Raw genomic sequence first — 22,751 nt, 5'->3', positions numbered from 1 at the left:
CAAATAACCCGGCTGTGCAGAGAAAATCATTCCATGGCATGTGTGTTTTACTGGATTTTTCCTAAACTTTATGTAGTCTGAACCAATCTAAATCCCCTGCTTTAATGTTCATTGCTTCCAAGTTATGTAAGTTTTTAGTATTTGGTTTCCTGTTGGACCCGGATTTCTTCCCCTCTGCTGTGAATTCGGTCCACACTCCTGGATTTCCTTCTCAGCCTTTTCCAGACCAGGTGTCTCCAGCTGTGCCGGGGGCAGTGTCTGGGGTAGCTGTTGGTTGCTGTTTGCTGCTGGGCGTTGATGTTTTGTTGCTGGTCGTTATCTCTGTGGGTGTCTTTTGGGCTATTCCCAGTCTGTGGAGATGTTTAGCTCATCTCTGTTGAGTGGTGTAACACCCCTTAAATAAAACCTTTAAAATTCCTTTCCCCAAGGCAAAGACAAGCCAAGCCTGAGCAGAGAAAGAAGATTTAAAAGAACCAAAATGGGTACATTTTGCAGCAGTGCAGTCGCAGTCAGCCCAGAGTGTGGGTGTGAGTGAGCCCCAGAGTGGAATTGTGCCGTGGTGCTCCCCAGCAGCTGTGGCAGTGCAGGCCCAGCCAGCGCTGAAGCTGCAGCAGTGGCAGCGAGGCTTGGCCGCAGTGGCTGGAGGTGCCAGGGGAGGGTGGCCAGGATTTCCGAGGGTTTGAGCAGAGGATCTGTGGGCAGGCCCAGGGGCTTGGCCCGCTGTGGAGCCCTGGCTGCTGCTGCGTTGCCTTCAGGGCAGGCTCAGGGGCGGCTGCCATGGTCCTGCTGCAGGCGGGAAGTGCAAATCTCCGGGGCTTCAGAGCCCCTGAGGCCAGGCTGAGGGGTCCCCCCGTGTTCAGCTGTGCTGGCGGCTGTTTCTGGCCTCAGGGACACTTGGCATGGGCCCCTTGGCCACCAGTGGTGCTGCTTTGCACTCCTTAGGCAGGAGCCGATGTCCTGGCTGGGTGTTGGCAACAGCAAAGTGCCAGGGCAGGCTCTGTGCCAGCCCAGCTTCCTGTGGGAGAATCTACCTTGATCTCTGATCCAGTGCTTGCTGAAGCAGTCAGAATTGCTTTTGCCCCCCTGTTAGGTGCCATGGTGTCAGCAGAAGATATTGAAGCCTTCCTGCTGAGGGCATTTCAGTGCCAGGCTCTTAGAAGCACCCAGAGCTCCGTGGGTTGAGCTGAGCATGGGGCGGTGACCTGCGCTTTGTCTGATTCCCCTTCCTTCCCTCCCCTGGAACAGGCTGTTGCTTTTAGACACCACTTGTCCTGGTTGCTTCAGAGTACTTTGGAGAGGCTCCATATCTAATTTTCCCCTTTTCCCTGGGGCTGCCCACACTTCTGGGTTCACTTCAGCATAGGCCTGGCCAGACATTTGACACAGAGGTACAACAGAACTGGCCTCAGTATCACCTTTTATAATATTAATTTGCATTCCGAGTTTTGAGATCAAATCCCCTCCCAGTAAATCATAATAACAATTAGGAGCAAATAAAACTTCATGCATTTCAAATCCATCTCCCAAATCTGCTAACAGTGGTTGAATAAAACCATACATCTTTCCCAGTTAACCCCTCACTAATCAAACATATTTTTAGCATTTTTCCCCCTTAAGTCTAAGCTTCAGAGTGGATTGAGAGGCCCCTGTGTCCCTCAGGAGAGGCCTCCTCTCAATGCAGACCCACCTGAATGTTCTCAAGGGCTCCAGGGTGGAGGGTCCCTGGTGTGATGGGAGCTGTGACAGCCCTGCCAATCCATGTCCATCAAGGGGTGGACTTGCTGGTCCTGAGGGTGCTGCTGTCTGTGCTTGCAGTGTCCTTGTGCCCTGCAGCTGGAGCCCTGATTCCTTGCCAGGGGCTGTTTGGGTGGGCTGTCCCCTGCCGAGGAGGGCAATGCCTCTGCCGGGTGCTTGTGGCCGAGCCTGTGCCCTGGGTGCTGGGGCCCCCTTGGGCCCTGGGGTTGATCCCTCAGGGGCTGTAGGTACTCTGCCCTGGCCTTTGCCTTCAGCCTGGCCTTTTGCTGCTCCCTTCCTGCATTCACCTGCTGTGCCTTTGTGCCCAAGTGCTGCAGGGCCTTCTTCTGCCCCTCCTGCAGCCCCCCTCAGTGTCTGTGGGTGCTCATCCTCTGAATGCTGCTGAGCTTTCTGTAAAATCATTTGTATCTCCAGTAACCCTAACAAAATCCTTAAAAGACAATCTCCATGCTAAAATGTATAATCCACATTTCCCAGGTGTTCCTTGCTCCTCGTCCCTGTGCTCAGGGTGCCCTCCCCAGCCCGTATCCCAGAGCCGGTCCCTGTCCTGCCGCAGTGTCCAAAGGCGCCCCCCGGCGGGCAGGGCCGGCAGCTCCACGGGGCCGGGCAGCGGCCGGGGCGTCCCGCAGCCTCCTGGGGGCCGGGGGCCACTGCCGGCCCTGCCCGGGGCTGGTGGGGTCAGGCAGCGCCCGGCGCTGAGCCCCGGCTGCCCCACAGCCCCGGCCCGGCCCCGCAGCTCCCCCCAGGCCCCCAGCCCGTGCTCCCGGTCCCGCACCTCTGCGCCCGGTGCTGCCGCTGCCCCCCACAGAGAAACCCCCTGAAACCCTGACCTCCTTGTTTTCCTCTCCTGGAAACCGGGGATACAAATGATCAGCTGGCAAATGTTGAGGATAAGACCCTGCTGAAAAACATCCCAGTCCTCAGTATTTTTCTCTTCCTCTGCTTTTCCATCATCCTTTTCCTTCCCACAAAGATTCATCCTGCAGCTTTTTGCCTTAACCATATTGCTGCACACTCCCCTTCACCCAATCCCTTTGCAGCACACCAACACCATCCATGCCCTGTTCTCCAAATGCGAGGGGAATTTGGGGAGGTGGGAGTGGGGCAGCGCCAAGGCCGGGCCCCCCCGCGCTGTCCTGGCGGGAGCGGCTGCAGTGGGGACCGAGTGCGGGCGGGAGCGGCCGAGAGCCCAGCGCTGCCCCAGCCCGACCTGCCCCAGCTCCATCCCTGCCCCTGCCGTGGGATGCTGTGGGTCTGGGGGCAAGAGGGAGCCAGCAGCGGGTGCTGGGCCTGGGGCAGGAGGAGAAGCAGGGTTGAGGAACAAAAGGGTCAAACGATGCACGTAGGAGAAGGTGGGATTGTGCAAGAGAAGGAGGAATAGCAGGAGGAAGAGGAGTGGGAGAAAGAGCAAGGACACTGGATATGGAGGAGGAGCAGAAACAGGAGGCACCACAAGGTTCTACTTCTCCCTATATCTGAGGCTTCCCTCCCAGCCCCAGTAGCATCCCCAGAATCCACGATTTTCACGGTGCTGTATCCTTGTGTTTCTGAGTTTTATTGAGCTAAATGTTATTGCTTTGGGTTTTTTTTGGTGTGTGAATCTTTATATTTTGGGGGGAGGTTTTGCTGAATCATGATATTTTGGGAGTTTTTGATCTGTGTCTTGAAGTTGGCAGGATTTTTGTGCTGAATCTTGGTGTTTTGGAGATTCTTACATACAGAGGATTCCCAATGACTTCCTGAGATAAACTTGGGCAAGGAGGAGCTCCCAGTCCAAGACATTCTCATTTTGTTTTTTTCTCCAAACCAGGATTTTTCATGCCCAGGGAGTGTCTGGATGGAGGAGGAAGAAAAGCCCTGGAGATTCCGCACGAGGAGGGGCTGCAAACCCAGCCCAGGGAGCTGCAGGGAGGAAAGAGCCCCCCTGAGCCAGGAAGGTGGCCGGAGATCCAGCCAGAGCTCAGAGCTGGTGGAGAAGCCTCATGGCAGGGAGAAGCCCCACAAGTGCTTGGAATGTGGGAAGGATTTTAGTCGGAGATTGGACCTGACCCAGCACCAGGTGATCCACACTGGGGAACAGCCCTATGAGTGTGAGGAATGTGGGAAGCGTTTCAGCTGGAGCTCCAGCCTGAGGCGGCACCAGGTGATCCACACTGGGGAGAGGCCCTATGAGTGTGAGGAGTGTGGGAAGAGCTTCAGCCAGAGCTCCATCCTGATCCAACACCAGAGGATCCACACTGGGGAAAAGCCCTTTGAGTGTGGGGAATGTGGGAAGAGCTTCAGGCAGAGGGGGAGCCTGATGCAACACCAGATGATCCACACTGGAGACCGGCCTTACGAGTGTGGGGAATGTGGGATGAGCTTCAGCCAGAAGGGCCACCTGATGCAACACCAGAGGATCCACACTGGGGGAAAGCCCTATGAGTGTGTGGAATGTGGGAAGTGCTTCAGCCAGAGCTCTGGCCTGAGGAAACATGAGAGGATCCACACTGGGGAAAAACCCTATGAGTGTGGGGAGTGTGGGAAGAGCTTCAGCATCAAGTTCCAGCTGACAGAACACCAGAGGATCCACTCTGGGGAAAAGCCCTACAAGTGTGGGGAATGTGGGAGGAGCTTCAGAGAAAGCTGGGCCCTGATTCGGCACCAGGTGATCCACACGGGGGAACGGCCCTACACCTGCTTGGAATGTGGGAAGAGCTATGGGTGGCACTCGGACCTGAGAAAACACCAGCAGCGTGTTCACTCTGGGGAGAAGCCCTACAAGTGTTCAGAGTGTGGAAAGAGGTTTCACAGGAGCTCCGATCTCCTTGTACATGAGCGGAGTCACACCGAGGAGAGGCCCTTCCGCTGCCCCGACTGCGGGAAGGGCTTCAAGCTAAACTCCCACCTCACCATCCACCGGCGCATCCACACCGGGGAGAGGCCCTACAAGTGTGGGGAGTGTGGGAAGAGCTTCTCACAGAGGTCAATCTTGACCAAACACCAACAGAGGCGCCACTAAAGGAAGCCCTGTGAGTGCCCTGAGTGCGGGAAGAGCTTTGTGCGCTGCTCCAACTCCATCCCCCATGGGAGGATCCCTGTTCAGGGTGGTCCCCAGTGACCCCCGTTGGGCAGATCGCTGGTGATCCATGGTCCGGTGATCCAAACTGAAAGGCATCTGGCTGGGGGGGGCTCCACATCTTCCTGGTTCCCTGTAGGCACCTCGATAAACCCAGCGGCCAGAACATCCATCAGGACGCAGGCCTACAATGGGAATTCCTTGGGGAGAGCCGATTTACTGACGTTCAACTCCATAAAATCTGTTGTATTTAATCTTTCTTCTGGTGACATCAAGGAGTACTGAATGGTCCCTGAGGTATATTCTGGGTTGACTATTTGGTGCTTGTATCCCCAGTCGTCTGTTCTGTTTATGCTGAATAATAAGTTCTACACCTTCAAGACCTGTCCTGAGAGTGAAGGGGGAGAGAAGAAGTGCGGAGTTTGTTTTCAGAAACTGCACTCACTCCTCCACATTCCTGCTCCTGCACTGTGTTGTCTGCGGATGGACAGACAGCGGGACAGAGCTCTCCTTTGCTTGTAGTTAGTTTTAGCTAGCTGAACCAAACAAGTTCCTGAACTGTGGTGTTTTTTTCCGTTTTCTTTGGACCTGTTTAAACCTGCTCTGGCTTGAACACCAGAAGAGCAGGGGCAGCTCACACCTGTCGCCCACCAGGCCAGGCCTGGGCCGTGGCATTTCCAGCACTGGAGGGACTGATAAGGGACTGAGTGAGCTGAGCTACAGCCCACAGAGGGACTTTGTGAGTTTGTCTCTCTTTTAGAGCAGCAAGAGGTTTTATTGTTTAATATTGTTTAGGTTTTATTGTGTAATAAACCAGTTTTTCCACTTTTCTCCAAAAAGGTATTTTATTTTCCCTGAACCAGCTGGGGGAGGGGCCTCTGTTTTCTAGAGGAACTCCTCTGGGGGTTCACTCCCGAATTTGCCCTTAACCAGGACAAGGTCTTTTCCAACTTCAGGGATTCCATGATTTTGATTTCCTATTGCCCAAGAGTGTCTTCTGCAGCCAAATGGTGAAAAACTGGGGAAAAGACCAAGATTTTAGAGACAGTGGGGTAGAAACTCCACCAAAAAAGGTTCTTCCCTTCTACCTAAACAGTGGATCCTCAGCTGGTATGGACAAGGAAATCCTTTTATTTTGGCCTTGGTTTTGTTTTAATTTCTCTTTATCCCTTTAAAATATCCAATATTGAGGTAAAAATAGACATTGAACTAGGACTTGGGTGTGGTCATGGTAGGACACATGGACACATGGAGAGCGACTTGGGGGACACATGGACATCAACAGGGATGGGACCATTTGTGGGGACATGGGGGACACAGGCATGGATGGAGATGTGGGGAACAATGACAGGGATGGAGACATGGTGGGGAGACAGCCATGGGTGAGGACATGGTGGGACATGGGCAGTGACAAGTGGGGACATGGCCATGGCCTGGGTCATGGGGGGAACTTGCAGGGGATGTGGGGGATGCTGGGTTTAAGGGGGTTGAGGGTTCCTGGGAGGGACCTGGGGCTTGCTGAGGCCTTTGGGGACCCCAGGCCGAGTGGCTCTGGCTGTGCTGGGAGACCCTGGGGGAGGTTCTGGGGCAGCTGCTCAAGGACCCCCTAAACTGGAGCCCCAGCCGGGCATTGGGCTCCTGGAAGGAGAGGAACGTCCTTGTCCCCAGGAGGGAAATCCCAGCACCCCCAGGGAGTCAAGGGCAGCTGAGAGGCCACAACAGGAGGGGAAAGCCAGAGAGAGCTGTCACAATTTTAAGCTAAACCCCAAAAGTGCCAAAACTGAGAGATTCCTCCCAGGAAAAAGCAGCCAGGAGCTGCCAGAATTGAGGGGGAAGATGGGATGTGACCCCCCCAGACTGAGTAGGAGGGGCCTGCATCCCCCAAAACCAAGCACAGGGGCGAGGGCGGGGGCTGCAGGGACAATGGGATAGGGGCAGAAGAGCAGGGGAAAAGAGGATTCAGAGCGCGAGAGGGATGGCAACCCCAAATTGATTTGGGAGGGGTCTTTGGGTTGGAGGAATGATGGGTATGGGGAGGGAAAGGTGGGGATGGAACAGAAAAAGGGTGGTTCTAAGGGGATCCCATTGTGTCCCCATCATTCGATTCCTGGAGTGATTCTCTGGGGCTCTGGGGGGGAATGGATCCACACTGGGTGGGTCCCCAAGCCCCCTGCCCATCCCTGGGGGGCTCATGGGGCATTCCCTCCACCCAAATGCTGGTGGTGCTGCAGCCATGAGGGAGAGGTGGGATCTGGAGTGGGCAGGGTAGGAAGAGTAATAGGAAGAGGAGGGAGAGGAGGAGGAGGAGGAGGATGGGGAAAAGGAGGAGCAGGAGCAGGAACAGGAGGAGGAAGAGGAAGAGCCCCAGCAGAAGCATGGCCATTTTCCCACCTGCCCTCTAGTCTGCAGCTCCCCTGGCCCTGGCAGCATTGATCCCCCAGATCCCACAGGTGAGCGGGGAGGGGGAGCTCGTCCTAGATCCATTGTTTTTTTGGTTTTTTTTCAGAGGAGGGGATGTTAGGATCTTGCAGGAATCCAAAGGTGAGACGCAGATGCCCCTCTGGAGACTTGTGGAGAGTTCCTGTGGCAAATGGTCTGTACTGGCTGGGGAGGTGGTACCAGTTTTGGGGGGGACATTGGCATCAGAGTGGGGAGAGCAGCAAAGGCCAATCCTGGAGCTGGGGGATCCCAGCAGCCTGGAGGGGTGGGGGAGGCTGGAGATGAGCAGGGTCTGGGCCCATCCAACTGTGAGCAGGGCAGTTACTTTTAGAGCTGTACTTGGGAAGCAGGACCAAGGTGCTGACCCATTGTTTTTCCCCCAAGCCAGGATTTGTCAATCCCAATCTTTGTCTGGATGGAGCTGGAGGAGGCTGCAAGGAAAAGGAAGATGGCCTGGGATACTGAGGCAGGTGAGAATGAAGTCACTGCCCCTCTCCCCCTCTTCTCTGCTCCATGTCTCAGCCCAACATTGCCCCTGGCTGCAGGACAATCCCACTGCTGACACCATCCTGCCAGGGATGAATTGGTGGGATCCCTTTCCCTTCCCTCTAGCACAGAGGCAAATCCCATCCTCTCCTTGTCCACAGCTCCTTCCTCTTCTCTTTCTATACTTCCTTCCTCATTCCTTCCTTCCCCCAGGCACTGAGCTGCAGATGGAGACCAGGGAGAACAAATCCCTGTGGTATTCACATTTCTTTAATAGAGACATAATTCTCTCTCACAGGATTTTTCCTGGGAAGCTGTGGAAAGGCTGAGAAAGCTCAGAGAGGAAGAAAACAATTCTTATCTTGCTGCTCCTGTTGCTTGGCACATGTGGAAGGTGTTATGGAGATTGTTTACCAAGAGTGATTTGTTAATTGGACACTGGTGATGGTTGTTTGGACTGATTGACCAGTTAGGTCAAAGCTGGGTCGTGACTGTCTGTAAAGGGTCAGAGGTTTTTCTTTAGTATGTAATTTAGTATAGATTTAGTATAGCAATAGTCTAATGTAGTATAATATAGTATAGAATAACGCATCTGTTCAGCCTTTGAAATCATGGAGTCAGAGCACATCATTCCTTGGATGGGTGAGACAAAGTAGAAATTTAACAGGATAGAAATACATTTTTGGATTTAGGTGAAATGTGCCGTTCTGAGCCTGTAACTTGTTTATCTGTGCTTAAGACTCCCTGTTCTCACAAGAGAGGGAAAAAAAAACAAAGAAAAAAATCTTGTGCTCGCAGAATGGCCTCGACCAAGAGAAGGAATTCAAACTCCTGAGATAAGCAGAGGTGTCTTTGTCGGGGGCAAAGGCTGAGGCTGACCAGAGAGCTCTCTGCGCAAAGCGCAAGGACTGATAAAAACTAATTGCAACTTGCAATGTGAAATCAGTAAAATGAATATGAATGAGACTATATGCATGTGTATAAGCAAGGGGGAATTCTCAGGGGTGCGCATGTCCTTTAGGGAGAACAGCGATTTTCACATGCACCTAGCACTGTAATAAACATACTGGCTTAATGACTTTCTACAAAGTTGTGGAGTTTCTCTTTTTTTTCCACTAATCATTTTGGCGAGCCAGCCAGGAGATTGTCTGTCCTCTCAGGGGCGGAAGGGAGGACGGACTCCTGGGTGCACCCTGGAATTTTCCTGGAGGAGCTCTGCTCCATCTCGGCTTGCCTCCTGTGGATACAGACAACGATCTGCTGGTGTGTGGATACACGGTATGTCTGTCAAAGGGCCCGGGGGAGACAGGGCTGCTAAGTCACTCAGAGACGTCTGAGTGCACAGCCTCGTCCCTGTGCTTGCAGGCAGACATCGACCAGGAGCATGGTTGGCGGCAGAGGTTCCCGATTGATAGCGTGACTGGGAACAGGTTCATTGTTCAATAGAGCGGCCGCTAGCGACTCTGGGGTGAGCTGAGTGAACATGAACTTTGTGTGCTTGTGGTGTCTGGACATTGTATGGTTAATGCAGTGTGTGGTTAATGTTAGTGTGTTTGTAATCGTGTGAGTGCGTGGTGTATAAAAGAGACCGAGCGAGCGAGCGAGCGAGTGTACCCACAGCATGCAGGGGCAGTTCTACCCGTGTCTGAAGCAGCCAGGTGAGGCCCGGAGCACCGGCTGGGGCAGGCTGTGGGGGCAGGGAACACCCCACGGAGTAGTGGAACAAGTGGAGAAACGTGGGTGAGGACATTTATTCATTTATTGTGTTTAAAGGTGGTGATGTGTGATTTGTGTAGATTGTGCACATTTTAACTGTGGCTAGATGAACTCAGGGGATTCCTCTGCCGCAGTAGTTTGGACTTGGTCCCTGGAATTTTACTGTGTGCTGTTATTTTGATTGTGTCCAGAGTGTGTGAGGACCAGAAGAAGCTGATAAGCTGATGTGGGTAGATGCTGAAGTGTTGTATGTTGGGTTGTGTCAAGAAAAGTGGGCACTTCTAAGAGATACCCCTTTCCCAGTGAGTTTGTGTGGTTCTTCCCCCACATTGTGGTAATTTGATTCTCGGTATTGTAGGCTTGTGTTTGTGGAGATTTTAGGATTTTGTTTGCAAAAAGTGTAGCATTTTAAATGCTGTGGAAAAACTGCAGTATGGTGATTTATGTTTAACTGTGGTAAAACAAATTAAAGGAATTCCAGGAATTCCCCTCCCACAGCAATCTAAGCCCTGACTCTCATGAATTTGAGATGTGGGGGGTGTGTGTCTGTGTCTGTGTTTTTGGGCATATCAGAGTTTTTGCTGTAACAGGCACAGCGTTTTGCAAGCCAGCAAAGTGAGTGTCAGTAGAAACAATGCTTGAATTAGATTGTGCGGGAAGAGAACTGGAAAAGAATGAGATTTTGTAAAGCAGAGTTTGAGTGGAAGAAACCAAGACAGGCACTTTATAATTTATGTTATTCTAAGGAAACCAAGGCTACTCAGAGAGCTCTAAGGAATTTAGTAGCAACCGGTCACGAGAAGCAAAGAAGTAACAGGGTCTTTGAATTAGTAGAAAAGAGAATTTCAAGTAATTTAAGAAACCTAGCAGAAATAATTAAAGCTGAGTGCGTTCAGCCTATTTTATACCCCAAGACTTTGAATTAAGGCAAAGAGTTAGGATGGGGTAGAAAGATGGGAGCTAAGAAAATGGAATTTTTAGTAGACACGGGGGCAGCAAACTCAGTGTTAAATAAAGCCTTGATGCCTATAACAGATGATTATGTTATGGTAAGGGGGCAACTGGCCAATCTGAAAAATCATATTTTGCAAACCATCAAAATATTCTTAGTTTTTTGTATATGCCCACCTCTCCAAAGGCCCTGTTGAGTAGGGACTGGTTGGAGCAGCTGGAAGCAAAGATCACATTTAAAGATGGGGAGATTATTTTAGGGGTAAAGGATCAAGAAGATGTAGATACACTGAGCTTAATTTTAACAATTAGTGAAACTGAAATTGAAAATAAGGATGAAATTAACAAGAAAATAATGGATCCAATGTTTCCTGGGGTATGGGCCTCTAACATAGCAGGGAGGGCAGAGAATGCACCTTCTGTGCAAGTTAAGGAAAACAACCAGCTAGGGTCAGGCAGTACACCTTGTGGCAAACCCATACACCCTACTAACATGTTTGGCACCTGAGCTAACCTAGTTTGCTGTTTTAGATCTGAAAGATGCCTTCTTTAGCCTCCCTATCCATGAAGCCAACCAGAAAATTTTTGCATTCAAATGACAAAACCCTAAAAGCAGGCACAAAACCCAGCTCACATAGATTGTGTTGCCTCAAGGCCTTCAAGGCTTCAAAATTCCCTTACTCTGTTTGGAGAACAACTTACAAAAGACCTAGAGTCCTGGGAAGCTCCACAAGAAGAAGGAAGGCTATTGCAGTACGTGGATGATCTCCTGATAGCCACTCAGACGAGGGAAGCATGTGTGGCCTGGACAGTGAGCCTTTTGAATTTCCTGGGGCTCCAAGGGTACAGAGTATCAAAAAAAAAGGCACAGGTAGTGAAACAGAAAGTAATCTACCTGGGGTATGAGGTCAATGCTGGGCAAAGGACTCTGTAGTCACTAACCTTGTGAACCCAGCTTCTTTTCTCAGTGGGATCAAGGAGAAGCAGTACACCACGATTGATTGCCTGGAGACCATTGAAGCTACTTACTCCAGATGCCCAGACTTGAAGGACACTCCTTTGGATGGTGCAGAGACCTGGTTCACTGATGGGAGTAGCCACGTTGCCAGTGGAAAGCGACACGCTGGATATGCAGTCACTACCTGCAGAGAGGTAATAGAATCTGGACCCTTGCCAACAGGCACCTCTGCACAGAAGGCCAAAATAATTGCACTGATTCTCTTTCCTTCTGCCTTAGAAATGGCAAAAGGAAAGAAAATAAATGTCTGTATAGACTCGAGGTATGCATTTGGAGTCATGCATGCACATGGAGCCATCTGGGGAGAGAGGGGACTGCTGACCTCACAAGGAAAGAACATCAAACATGCACAAGAGATAATCCAGCTGCTGGAAACAGTTCAGCTGCCTGAAAAGGTAGCAATTATGCATATTAGGACACAGCAGAGAGTGAGCTCAGAATTGGAAGAAGGAAATGAGCTGGCAGATAGAGAGGCAAAGGAAGCAGTGAAAGGTGAGGTAACTATTAAAGGAGCTCTAATTCCAGGTGGACAAATTTCCCTTGAAGGTAAGCTAGAATACAATAAGAAAGATAGAAAACTAATCAAAGATCAAAAAGGGACATACAACCAAGAAGGGTGGGCTACCATTGAAGGGAGGCTGGTAATCCCTTCCCATTTGTTGTAGTCACTAGTAAGGGAGGAGCACCAGAAAACACACTGGGATGCCCTAAACACCTATTTGACTGAGAGAATCGTTGCCAGGAATTTATATGCCACCATTTCTCAAGTGACAGTGTGATCTTTGCCTCCAGACTAACCCCAAAAATACCCCCAGACCAAAACTTGATCAGATTGGGAGGGGCCATGGGCCTGGACAGCAGTGGCAAATTGACTTTTCAGAACTCCCAAGGAAAGGGGGGTACTGGTATTTATTGGTATTGACAGATGCATTTTCAAAGTAGCCAAAAGCATTCCCCACCAAAACTGTCAAAGCTCAAGAAGTGACCAGAATATTATTGCAAGAAATAATACCACACTTCGGAGTTCCAGCCACAATATCCTCGGACAGAGGATCACATTTCATTTCCAGAATAGTGCAACAGATTAGTAGCTACCTAAGCATAAATTAAGAACTTCACACTCCATACCACCCCCAGTCAAGCAGCCAAGTAGAGAAAATGAATCATTTGATTAAGCAGCAGATTGTAAAACTGAAGCAAGAAGCTAATCTACCCTGGCCCCAAGCTCTTCCACTGGCACTGTTGCAAATTCAAACTAAACCTCGAGCTAAAGAAAAGCTGAGTCCCTTTAAAATGCTTTATAAAAGACCATATAAAATACAAAAGACACTCACATTAGAGAAGTAACGTTAGCCACCTACATGGTGGCTTTAAGCAAGCAGCTCAGAGAAAATGAAAAGCACGTGGCTGGAACTCGGAGCAGGGAGTTAGATGGACCAATACATAACATACAGTCTGGAGATTAGGTATATGTTAAGTCTCTTACAGAGAAGACTTTGGAACCACAGTGGGAGGGACCATTCCAGGTGCTTCTCACCACCTTCACTGCAATCAAAATCAAAGAACAGAATGCCTGGATCCATCACTCGAGTGAAGAAGGCCCAGAAGCCCCTTGGAGAGGGACACCAGGAGACAGTGAACTGAGATTAAAACTTACTTTGACAAAATGAGTATATTGTGGTCAAGAGTAGTTCATACTTTAATTTACAGAATTGTTTTGTATGTAATTATAACTGAAGTTTTAGAACTAGAGAGTACCTCTATCCAAAGCAATGCTGAATGGCCTTGGTCCCAGGCTTTTTATCAGTATACTGGATCCAGGGGAGAACTTTCTGAGATAAAAGATTTAAACCTATCCAATGTAGTAATCCACAGGAATCGGGTATATGAGGAGCAAGAATGGCAAGAATGAGAACTGTGGACACTTCAAGAGATCAGAGGAGAAGAAATCAAAGTAGCATGCCCAGTGGTCAATGGGACAGCTCATGAGAGACCAGATGCAATTAGTGTCTCAACCTCTCCTGGTGTATACAGACACCAGGAAGTTTGTGATAGCCCAAGTGAATCAGACTGTTGGTGTAATTTCACCTTGATGCAGCCTGTGGAAGTGACTTGCCTTTGGGCTCGAGATGCTATCGGACTTTCATTTAAATTTAAAGTAGACACTTTTTACAACAGCAAGACCTTATACAACCCACACTAGGACTCAAATAGTTCAGACTCAACCCAAACTTGAACCTGAAGTGTATGAAATAGGCCCCTATGTGGGAGGAATGTGGGTGAACAACAACTGTTGTTCAATCCAGAATGGTCTCTCAAACGTGTTGAGTTGCTAATGCAAATTAACATCTCAGAAATCCAACCAGCCTGCTGCTCTTTCCTAAGAACATCCTTTGAGAGCTAGACAATGTTGTTACAAAGACAAGTATACCTCAAGAGCAGAATAAGAAAGGATCTAATTGGGATATTAGGGACAGGATTAGGAGTTTTAAATAGAATTGATTCAAAAATACTGATGAATAAACTGGCCACTGCAGCAGGTGGCCTAACAAAACTGAAGCAGCCTTTACAGTCATCTCTATTGGCATTAGGAACAAGCCAGTGGCAGATTTCAAAAGTACTGCCAAAGTGAGAAAAGGCCAGGGACCAAGACCACAAGTTAATAGTAGAAGCACTCAGTACAAGAGTTCAAGATAATGTGTCTTTAGCTTTCCGTTGTATACAAGCACAGTTATGGATGTAGGCAGCAGCAGCTCTGATCATATGGGAAGGGGGTGAAGGTGATTTTCCAGCTGAAATTCAGAAGATTGTCTGGGATAATGTGATTGATTTTGAAAGGAAGTTTCAGTCCTGGTGGACTATGGTAAATTTCACCTATGATCCTGCTTCTAATGTGGCCACTGCCTTTGTGCTTACCATACGTAATGCCACTGTTTACGTTATCCATCCCATCATTGCACTAGGATTAAACCATGAAAAAACAGTGCTCTACCCTTCAAAACATAGGGTGTGGGCACGAAAGATGAATGAAAAGTAGCAGACGGTAAATTTAGAATCCTGCATTACAAAGAGAACAGCTGGGATTCATTTGTGAAAGCAGTACTATTAATGCCCAGGATGTGTGTCTAGACACTGAACAGAGTATTTGCCTCTTCGAAGTTCATCCAGTCACTGACCAGAAAACTGTGCTTGTATATACTGGAAAAGGGTGTGTGTGCCTGAGAACTGCCTGTGCTGCTGTAAAAATTGATAGCAACAATGTTATTTTGTCTAGTAGAAATCATTCTAATTTCTGTATTTGTATTGTTAAGATTATCAGGTGTGATTTTTCGTACTTGGCCCCAGTGACATCCCACCAGTTGATTAAAACCAATTATACAATGTATCACAGACTATCACCTACTCCTATTGAGAAAGACCTTACATTAGTAAAACAATTAATTAAGCACCAAGACCTACTGGGGATCTTGAAAGAAATCCAAGAAAGCGGAAAGAAAACCTTAATTACTGTCCAACATGATACAAAAGAAATAACCAGAATTCTACAGAGAATAAAACAAAATGCAGATCATCACTGGTGAGGTGTGATCTTTGGGTGGTCACCAACTGCAAATGAAATTTTTAATAAGTTGTATCATCCCGTTGTAGATTTGTTGATATTAGTTAGAATAAGTTTAAGATTATTCATTATATTGCTAATTTAGAATTAGAGAATACTACAACGAGTAGCTGTGTTAACTTCTTTATCAAATGTACATGGTAAAGCCTTAAGAGACACCTATTATCACAGAGGTTTGCATTAAGTAAAAGAATTTACTTATTTTCTAGGAAAGGGAGGAATGAGACAGAGTAAAAATCCCCCAGAGTAGAAATCCATTTTGATTTAGGTGAAAGGTACATCTTAAGTCTGTAAGGCCTAGGCTAAAGAGAAAACTGTGCCCATGAAGGACAGAGATACAGAGGAGACAGATAAAGAGAGACAGAAACTGCTGTGGGAGCAGGTAAACTCGGCCTAGGAATTCTTTCTGATAAAGAACCAGCGGCAAATGTCACGCGAAATCCGTAAAAATGAATATGTATGAACCTATTGTGAAACTGTATGCATATGTATTTAAGAGGAGGATAAAAAGGGACCTGAAGTTCTCAGAGGTACACATGTCTTTTAAAGAGAGCAATTCCGCATGCGTCCAGCGCTGTAATAAAACACACCGGCTTTACAACTTTCACAAAGTTGTGGAATTCTTTTTCTCCGCAAAACACCGCTCACCCGAGAGCTCCGCGCCCGCAGCCGAGGGGGCTCCCAGCACCACCAGTGCCACCAGTAGGGCCCCAGCTGCCGCCCCTCGCCCCATGGCCGGGGCCGGGCAGGGAGCAGCAGCCCCAAAGCAGCCGCGCTGCGCTGGGAGCACCAGTCCGGAGCAGGGCGGGCTCGGCAGCGCCGCGCGCTCTCATTGGCTGCCGCCACTTTTGGGCAGCGATCGGCCACAAGCTCTGCCCGGCAACCGATGACGCAATCCAACGCCCAGAGCTCTCATTGGCTGCGCCGCCTCCTGCCTGCGCTGCCATTGGCTGAGGCCTTTCCGGGACGCTGCAGCCCCGGGCTGGGGGTTTTTTGGGAAGCGGGAACCTTGGGGCGCTGGGCCGGTGGGAGCTCAGGTGAGCCCAGCAATGCGTGCCCAGGGGCGCGGGATCTCAGCGGTGCCCGTGGCGAGCGGTGACGCTGGCCCGATGCCAGGCACCCCCAGAGCCGCTCTGTCCCTGCCCCCGCAGCCGCACAGGGCCAGAAAATGGAACCGAGGGTTCCTGGCTGGGGACAAGGACCGGGAGAGATCCCTCAGCAAATCCCGCACGGGCACAACAGACCCGGCCTGGGCACACGGAGGGAATTTATTACCAACCAAATCACAGCAGCACAAGGAGAAGGGAAAGAAATCTCTCCAACGCCTTCCCCCCACCCAACACGGATCAGCCAGAACAGGGGTCACCAGGGCTCTGCCCAATGGGGGTCACTGGGGATCATCCAGCGTGGATCCTCCCATGGGGGATGGAGCTGCAGCAGCGCACGAAGCTCTTCCCACACTCGGGACACTCGCAGGGCCTCTCCCTGGTGTGGAAGTGCTGGTGAGTGACGATCTCTGAATCCCACCTGAAGCTCTTCTGACATTCCAAGAACTCCTAGGGCCATTCCCCAGTGTGGATCTTGTGGTGCTTGCTCAGGTCGGAGGTCCCACTGAAGCTCTTCCCACATTCCCCACACTCCCAGGGCCTCTCCCCAGTGTGGATGTTCAGGTGTTCCATCAGGGTGGAGCTGTAGCTGAAACCCTTCCCACATTCCAAGCACTTGTGGGGCTTCTCCCTGCCATGAGGCTTCTCCACCAGCTCTGAGCTCTGCCTGGATCTCCGGCCGCCTTCCTGGCTCAGGGGGGCTCTTTCCGCCTCACACCTCCCTGGGCTGGGTTTGCAGCCCCTCCTCATGCGGGATCTCTGGGGCTTTTCCTCCTCCTCCATCCGGCCACAGCTTGGGAATGACAAACCCTGGTTTGGGGAAACCAAGGTGGGAACACCTTGGAGTAGAGGCTCCTCCTGGCCAGGTCCATCTCTAGAACTCAGCAGAAGTCTTGTGTCCATGAAAATCTCCACATATCAAGATTCAGCCAGAAAAAACTCTCCCAGGAGTTCTCTATTGCTGATCTCTCCACTTTTGGGGTTCCAGAGGTTTCCTTTCCTTAGGATCATGGGGGTCCGATGGTTCCAGGGGTTCTCCATTCTCCAGCGTCCTGCTCAGGGATGATCCAGGGCCTTTTGGGGGTCCATGGGGGCCCTTCTCCCCTGATGCTCTACTCTGAGATCCCAGGGGTCCCAGGGGTCCCTCCTCTCCAGGTTCCCCCCCTTTCCAGTCTGCCGGGGTCCCCCAGCTCTAGGATCGCCCCTCTCTGCTCTCCCCACTCTGGGGGTCCCAGGGGTTCCCCTCCTCTGCTCTCCCAGGGGTCCCCAGGACCAATGTCCTCCCCTGCCCATACTGGGCAATGGCCACGTGGGCCCCCAAAGATCCCCCAAGGGGCTCAGCTTTGGGCTCCTGCAAGATCCAAACCTACACACACAGAGAAAAAAAACCCTCCCAGAGACACCAGATGATATTTGGGGTCAATTCCACAATCTGCGAGCTCCAAACACACCCCAATAAAAAACTGTCATGGTTTGACACTGGCACAATGCCAGTGCCCCCATGAAGATACCCTCTCCCTGGTTTCTGCTGTGAGATGTGACCAGGAATAAGCAAAGCAGGCTCCTACTTAGGAAAAAAAAAAACAGAACTTTATTAACTACACTAAACTATAGATAAAAGGAACACACACAGGGAAAACGAAAACCTTACAAATACATTTCCTTCTCCCCCCACCAAATTTCCAATATAATACATCTATTCCTCAAATCACCAACTCTTAGTCCAGAACCACCCTTCAGGCAATCAATCCTCAGTTCATCAAGAGGAGAGGAGTCCTTCTTGTACCATGGGCTTCCCCTGGAAACACAGCTGAAGCCTCGTGCGTTTCCGCGTCACTCGTGGCACCGCCCGGAGTACATCTGCCATTGTGACCTCTTCCTTTCATGTCCAGTTCTCTCACCACTGAACACGGACCAGAGCTGCTTCTGGGGTTGTCTTTTTAAGGATGCTCTGTCCCGATCCAAAAAAGGCACAGTCTCTCCTTTGGGACACCTGTCCCCACAATCTCTCCTTTGGGACACCTGTCCCCCCCATATTTTTTCACCCCCTGGGGTCGAGGGGCACCAACACTGAACCCTCTTGGTTCTGTGGCCATTGCCTCCCCCTAGATGCAGTCTCTGGATCACAAGGAACTTGGGTCTGTCCATGGCTGTACAAAAAGAGTCCAGCAAAAGCCACTCCATCATCTCTTCCCACTAGGATTCTTCTCTATTCTTCCACTATTTCTCACTCGCCCAGAGCTCTCTCACACTTGCACATTTCCTTCCTCATCTCCCATTCTATCTTCTAGGAGAGGTCAATGATCTGTAAAGTTCTCATTCTCCGAAAAGGGGTTAAAAGCTCCTACAAGTGGCCGGCTGAACCCCCCCCTTCTCCTTCCCAGCCGTGCTGCCGGCACAGGCCCATGTTTATCCATGTTTATCCAGTCTCAAGGTTACAGTCCCAGGCAGCGGCTCTCTCTCTCTCTCTCTCTCTCTCTGTGTCTCTCAGGGGGGGCTGCCCGATGGCTCCCGGTGTCTCTCTCTCTCTCTTCCACCCTTCCACCCCCGGGCTCAGGCCTACCTCTCCCGGCCACATGGCTTTTCCCCTTCCCCTGCCCAGCAGCAGCAGCTGGGCCGGGGGAGAGACCCGAACTCTTTCCTCACCGGAACCCAAGAGAGCCTCCCAGGGGAGAGCCCTGCTTTTAACCCCGTGTTCTCAGAGGCGGATCCATATCCTAATGGCCATATTAGATGCCAATATTAAAATCTGAACATACATTGGCCCAACCACTGAATCACAAAAAACACATTTCCTGTCAAATCACCACACTACCAAACGTAGAGAGACAAAATCCTTCAAAGTCTTCAGTTGATGGAGTTCCCCTGGTCACATCAGGGGAGATCTCAGAGATTCTGGTCAATTCAAATTCCCATTATAGTCTTTTTAGATGGGGAAAGGGGATGAGTCTTGAAATCAAATCAAAAGTAGTAAAGAATAGTCTATTGTAACTTCTGGGGAAAAAAAAGAAAGGTATTGAAGAAGGGTACAAACAGTCCATGTTCCCAGCAGTGGATGAGAGCCATTGTCTCCTTGGTCCAATGGCCACACCTGCAGGCCAACATCTGGCTTTGGTCAGCTCGCCTCCCCCACACACCTGCCCGGGCTGGGGGTTTCAGTCCCAGCCCTTGGGAGGAGGGGGAGCTTCTCCACATGGGGGTCTCATGTCTCAGTCCTTGAGGGAGAGGCTTCTCCCATCTCAGTCCGTCCCTCATGGTGGTTGTAAAGCAGATGTGGGGTCTTCTGTGGGGACCACCAAAGTAACCCCAGGAAAGTCCAGCCAGGCTGAGAGGTGGGGAAATTCCAGGGCCATTGTTGTGAAGCGGGTGCTAGGGAAGAAAAGGGCAAGGTGTCCCCCTTCTCCTTTTCACTAGGTTCAGTCTTCCATGGAAACAAACACACCTGCAAACAACAGCTTGGCAAGCCAAGGGCTTTGCTCAGCCTCAGGATCCTGGTGAACAACTCTCCAGAGCAAGACCAGGATTCCAGCCAGGGTCTTTTTTCGGTGGTCCCAGTTTCTGTCCTTTTCACGACGATGGTGAGGCAGATGAGAGAAGCTTCGGACAGAGACTGACACCATCCTCAGCCACCCCCAGGGCAGCGCAGGCCAAGTCCAGGGACACTGCAGGGTCATGGGGACACCACACAGGTGCCACCAGGGACATGGCACTGCCACCTGTCCAGTGGCACCAGTTCAATGCCAGTGTCCCTGTGCCACTGCCACCAGCCCTGTCCAGGTGTCCCCAATTCCATCCCAGCGCCACCAGCCCAGTGCCACCAGCCCAGTGTCCCCAGTTCTGTCCCACTGTCACCACCCAAGTGCCACCACTTGATGTCACCAATGCAGTTTCAGCCCAGTGTCCCCAGTCCTGTCCCAGTGCTCCCAGTGCCACCACCCCATTGTCCCCGTATCAATGTCACCAGCCCAGTGCCACCAGTTTCAGCCCAGTGTCTCCAGTCTCATCCCAGTGCCCCCACCCTGTCCCAGTGTCCCTGTCCCAATGTCACCAGTTGTGTCCCAGTGTCCCCATTCCAGTGTCACCAGTTTTGTCCCAGAGTCACCAGTTCCAACCCAGTGCCACCAACCCAGTGTCCCCAGTCCCTTCCTAATGTCTGCACCCCAGTGTCCCCAGGGCTGTCCCAGTGCCACCACCCCTGTGTCATCATTCCAGTGCCACCACCCTGTGTCATCATTCCAGTGCCACCAACCCGGTGTCCCCGGTTCCATTCCAGTGTCACCAATCCAGTGCCACCAGTTCTGTCCCACTGTCACCAGTGTTTTGGGGGATCCCAGGTGGAGTTTGGAGGCTCCTGGGGGTTTTTGGGGGATCCTGGAAGGGTTTTGGGAGGTCCCAGGTGAGGTTTGGAGGTCCCAGGTGAGATATCCAGGGATTTGGGGCTACCTAGTTGAGAATTCCCAAAAATTTGGGGTTTCCCAGGTGAGAACACAGGCCAGGGGCACAGGGGGGCCGAGGGGGGAGGGCCTGGGGATGTTTTGGGGGGGGTTCAATCAATGGGGGGGCCTGGGGAGTGCTATGGGGGAGTCTGCTGAGTGTGGGGGGGTCCCATGGATTTGATGCCTCAGGTTTTGGCTTTTCTCTTTTTCAGATTCTGTGCTGCTTTACTCTGTGGGTCTGGGCTTCATATTAAGGGATGCTGAGCTCTGTTCACAGAGCAGGGAGACAAAACAATTCCTGCCCTAGCTGGGAACCCAAGGACAAATAATCCAAACCTCAGGCCCAAGAGCATAAACATCGTGGACTGAAGAGAGAAAAACAAGAAGGATGGGACTTCATCAGCTAAAGCTGTAATTGGACAATTAACCCCAATATGCAAATGTAGCAGAACTTATAAAAGTGCCAGACCTCGTGACCGGTCGTCCATTTTGGGGCCATTTTGGTTCATCTTGGGCGTAGCCCTGGCTGGGCTCTCGTTCTGCCCAAAGTGTGTCCATGGAGGCCTTTTAACAAATGCCTGCTTTACTGTGTAACCGCGTCTGGCCTCTGTTCTAGGCCAGCCTTGTGCAGGCATCAGTTTGTGGCGAGCACGAAGGGAGCCGAGGCACCCGGGCAAGGCTGGAGCAGAGGCAGAGGAAGGTGCAGCTGCTGCCCCCAGCCCGCGGCACTGGCGGGGCCCAGGTGCGGTGCCGAGGGTGCGGGAGGCCGAGAAGCTCGGCAGGAGCGAGAGAGGCGTGAGCGGCTGCAGGGGCGCTGCGTTTATCGGGTGGGGGCGGTGGGAAGGGGCGTTTTGTGCTCGGGAGCGCAGCGGGTGCGGTGCTCGCTGCGCCCCGGGCTCAGGGAGGGCGGGCGCTGTGAGCAGCGGGGTTGGATTGCGGGGCTGGGCTTGGCCTGGGGCCGGCAGTGCTGGCGCAGGGGATCGTTCCCGCAGCGCCGCTCCGGAGCGCCGCGATTGGAATCTCGCTCTTTCTCTCGCTCGTTGGGTCTTTTAATTTCTACTCAGAACTGTTAAAATTCCGTGTGTATATTCTGCTGCGAGTGTTGTAGTGATAATATCCCGAGAAACAGTCCCCTGGGATTAGCACTGAGAAACTGGGGAGCCCTTACCGGGGGGAGCCTTGTTTTTCAAAGCCAAGCTTATTGGACGCTCAGAAAAGATCTGGCCGCGGTATGAACTAGAGGACAATCAGACGAGGCCCGAGTTTGGTATTTGGGATAAAAGATTAATATCAAGTTTGATTTCCCGTAGAGGCGAGGATAAATACTCGGGGTGCTCAGGTGAGCTGGAGTATGCGAGGCTCTTTCTGGTGTCAGCGTGTCAGCGGAGCCCCGCAGCAAAGCAAAAGGAAGAGCATCCCTTAGCCTGAAAGGGAAAAGGGGAGAAAAGGGAAAAAGAGCCAATATTGGCAAACAAAAGTAAAACGAAGGCGGAAGAAGGCTTAGATCGAGTCGCTCCCGCCCCGAGGGTGGGGTCGGTCGGGTCCGGGCCAAGGCGCGCCCCCCCCGCCGCCACCGCCGGCACGATCGGGGGGCGGGGGAGGCGCAGCTCAGCCGGGGCCCCGGGCAGGGAAGGAGGAGAAAGGCGAGCCCGGGCAGGCAGGGATGGCGCCGGCCCCGGCCAGGAGGAGGAGCCGGGGGCGGAGCCTCGTACGGGAAGAGGGGAGGGGATGGATGGCGGGCACAGCCCACGGCACCGCCCCGAGAGGAGGAGGAGGAGCCGGGGGCGGAGCCTCGTACCGGGAGGGCGGAGAGGGCCCCGCCCATGGGGGAGGGGTCTCTCCGCTCCCAGCCCCGTCAGTTTCCATGGCAACCCTGAACGCCAGGGCGTGGCTTCTGGGATGACGTCACCGATGCAGGCGGACGCGCAGCCCGGATTAAAAGACGCAGCAAATCCTGCGTGGGGCTTCCTGGGATCGGGGGTAGGCAAAATAGATTATATGGGACAACAGGGTCAGCCGAATCGGAGAGCTCCTGCTCAAGCAGCTCCGAGGAAGATGAAATTGATGAACTCATTGCAGCCTTGAGCAAGCGAAGGAGGGGAAAGATCGTGAGAAAAGCCATCAAAGAGTGTAGGCCCATAGGGAAATGTACTAGATAAAAAAAGAG

General features: G+C 51.6%; 2 protein-coding genes across 15 annotated transcripts in view; one reads left to right on the top strand and one right to left on the bottom strand.

Annotated features, from left to right (window-relative positions):
• LOC143695926 (uncharacterized) overlaps nucleotides 1–12,499 on the top strand; it is a 129,992-nt gene extending 117,493 nt beyond the window's left edge. Inside the window, exons 2-5 of one of the 6 annotated variants that reach the window (XR_013185396.1) lie at nucleotides 7,320–7,406; nucleotides 7,637–7,722; nucleotides 8,037–9,016; nucleotides 9,104–12,499. Coding sequence is in view for 1 of the 6 variants with exons in the window: in XM_077191159.1 (XP_077047274.1) it covers nucleotides 3,593–4,756 (1,164 nt within the window). In the remaining 5 variants the exon portion in view is untranslated. Of the gene's footprint in view, nucleotides 1–3,565; nucleotides 5,553–6,868; nucleotides 7,723–8,036; nucleotides 9,017–9,103 lie in introns of those variants that run through there. The other 5 variants (XR_013185398.1, XR_013185397.1, XR_013185395.1 and 2 more) reach the window with 5 other exon arrangements.
• LOC129132025 (uncharacterized) overlaps nucleotides 1–22,751 on the bottom strand; it is a 261,039-nt gene that overhangs the window by 43,615 nt on the left and 194,673 nt on the right. The window lies entirely within an intron of this gene.

This window comes from Agelaius phoeniceus, chromosome 27 (assembly GCF_051311805.1).
Source record: "Agelaius phoeniceus isolate bAgePho1 chromosome 27, bAgePho1.hap1, whole genome shotgun sequence".
Taxonomy (NCBI): Eukaryota; Metazoa; Chordata; class Aves; order Passeriformes; family Icteridae; genus Agelaius; species Agelaius phoeniceus.
Note: the sequence above shows the minus strand (reverse complement) of the source record. Positions and strands in the feature narration are given on the sequence as shown.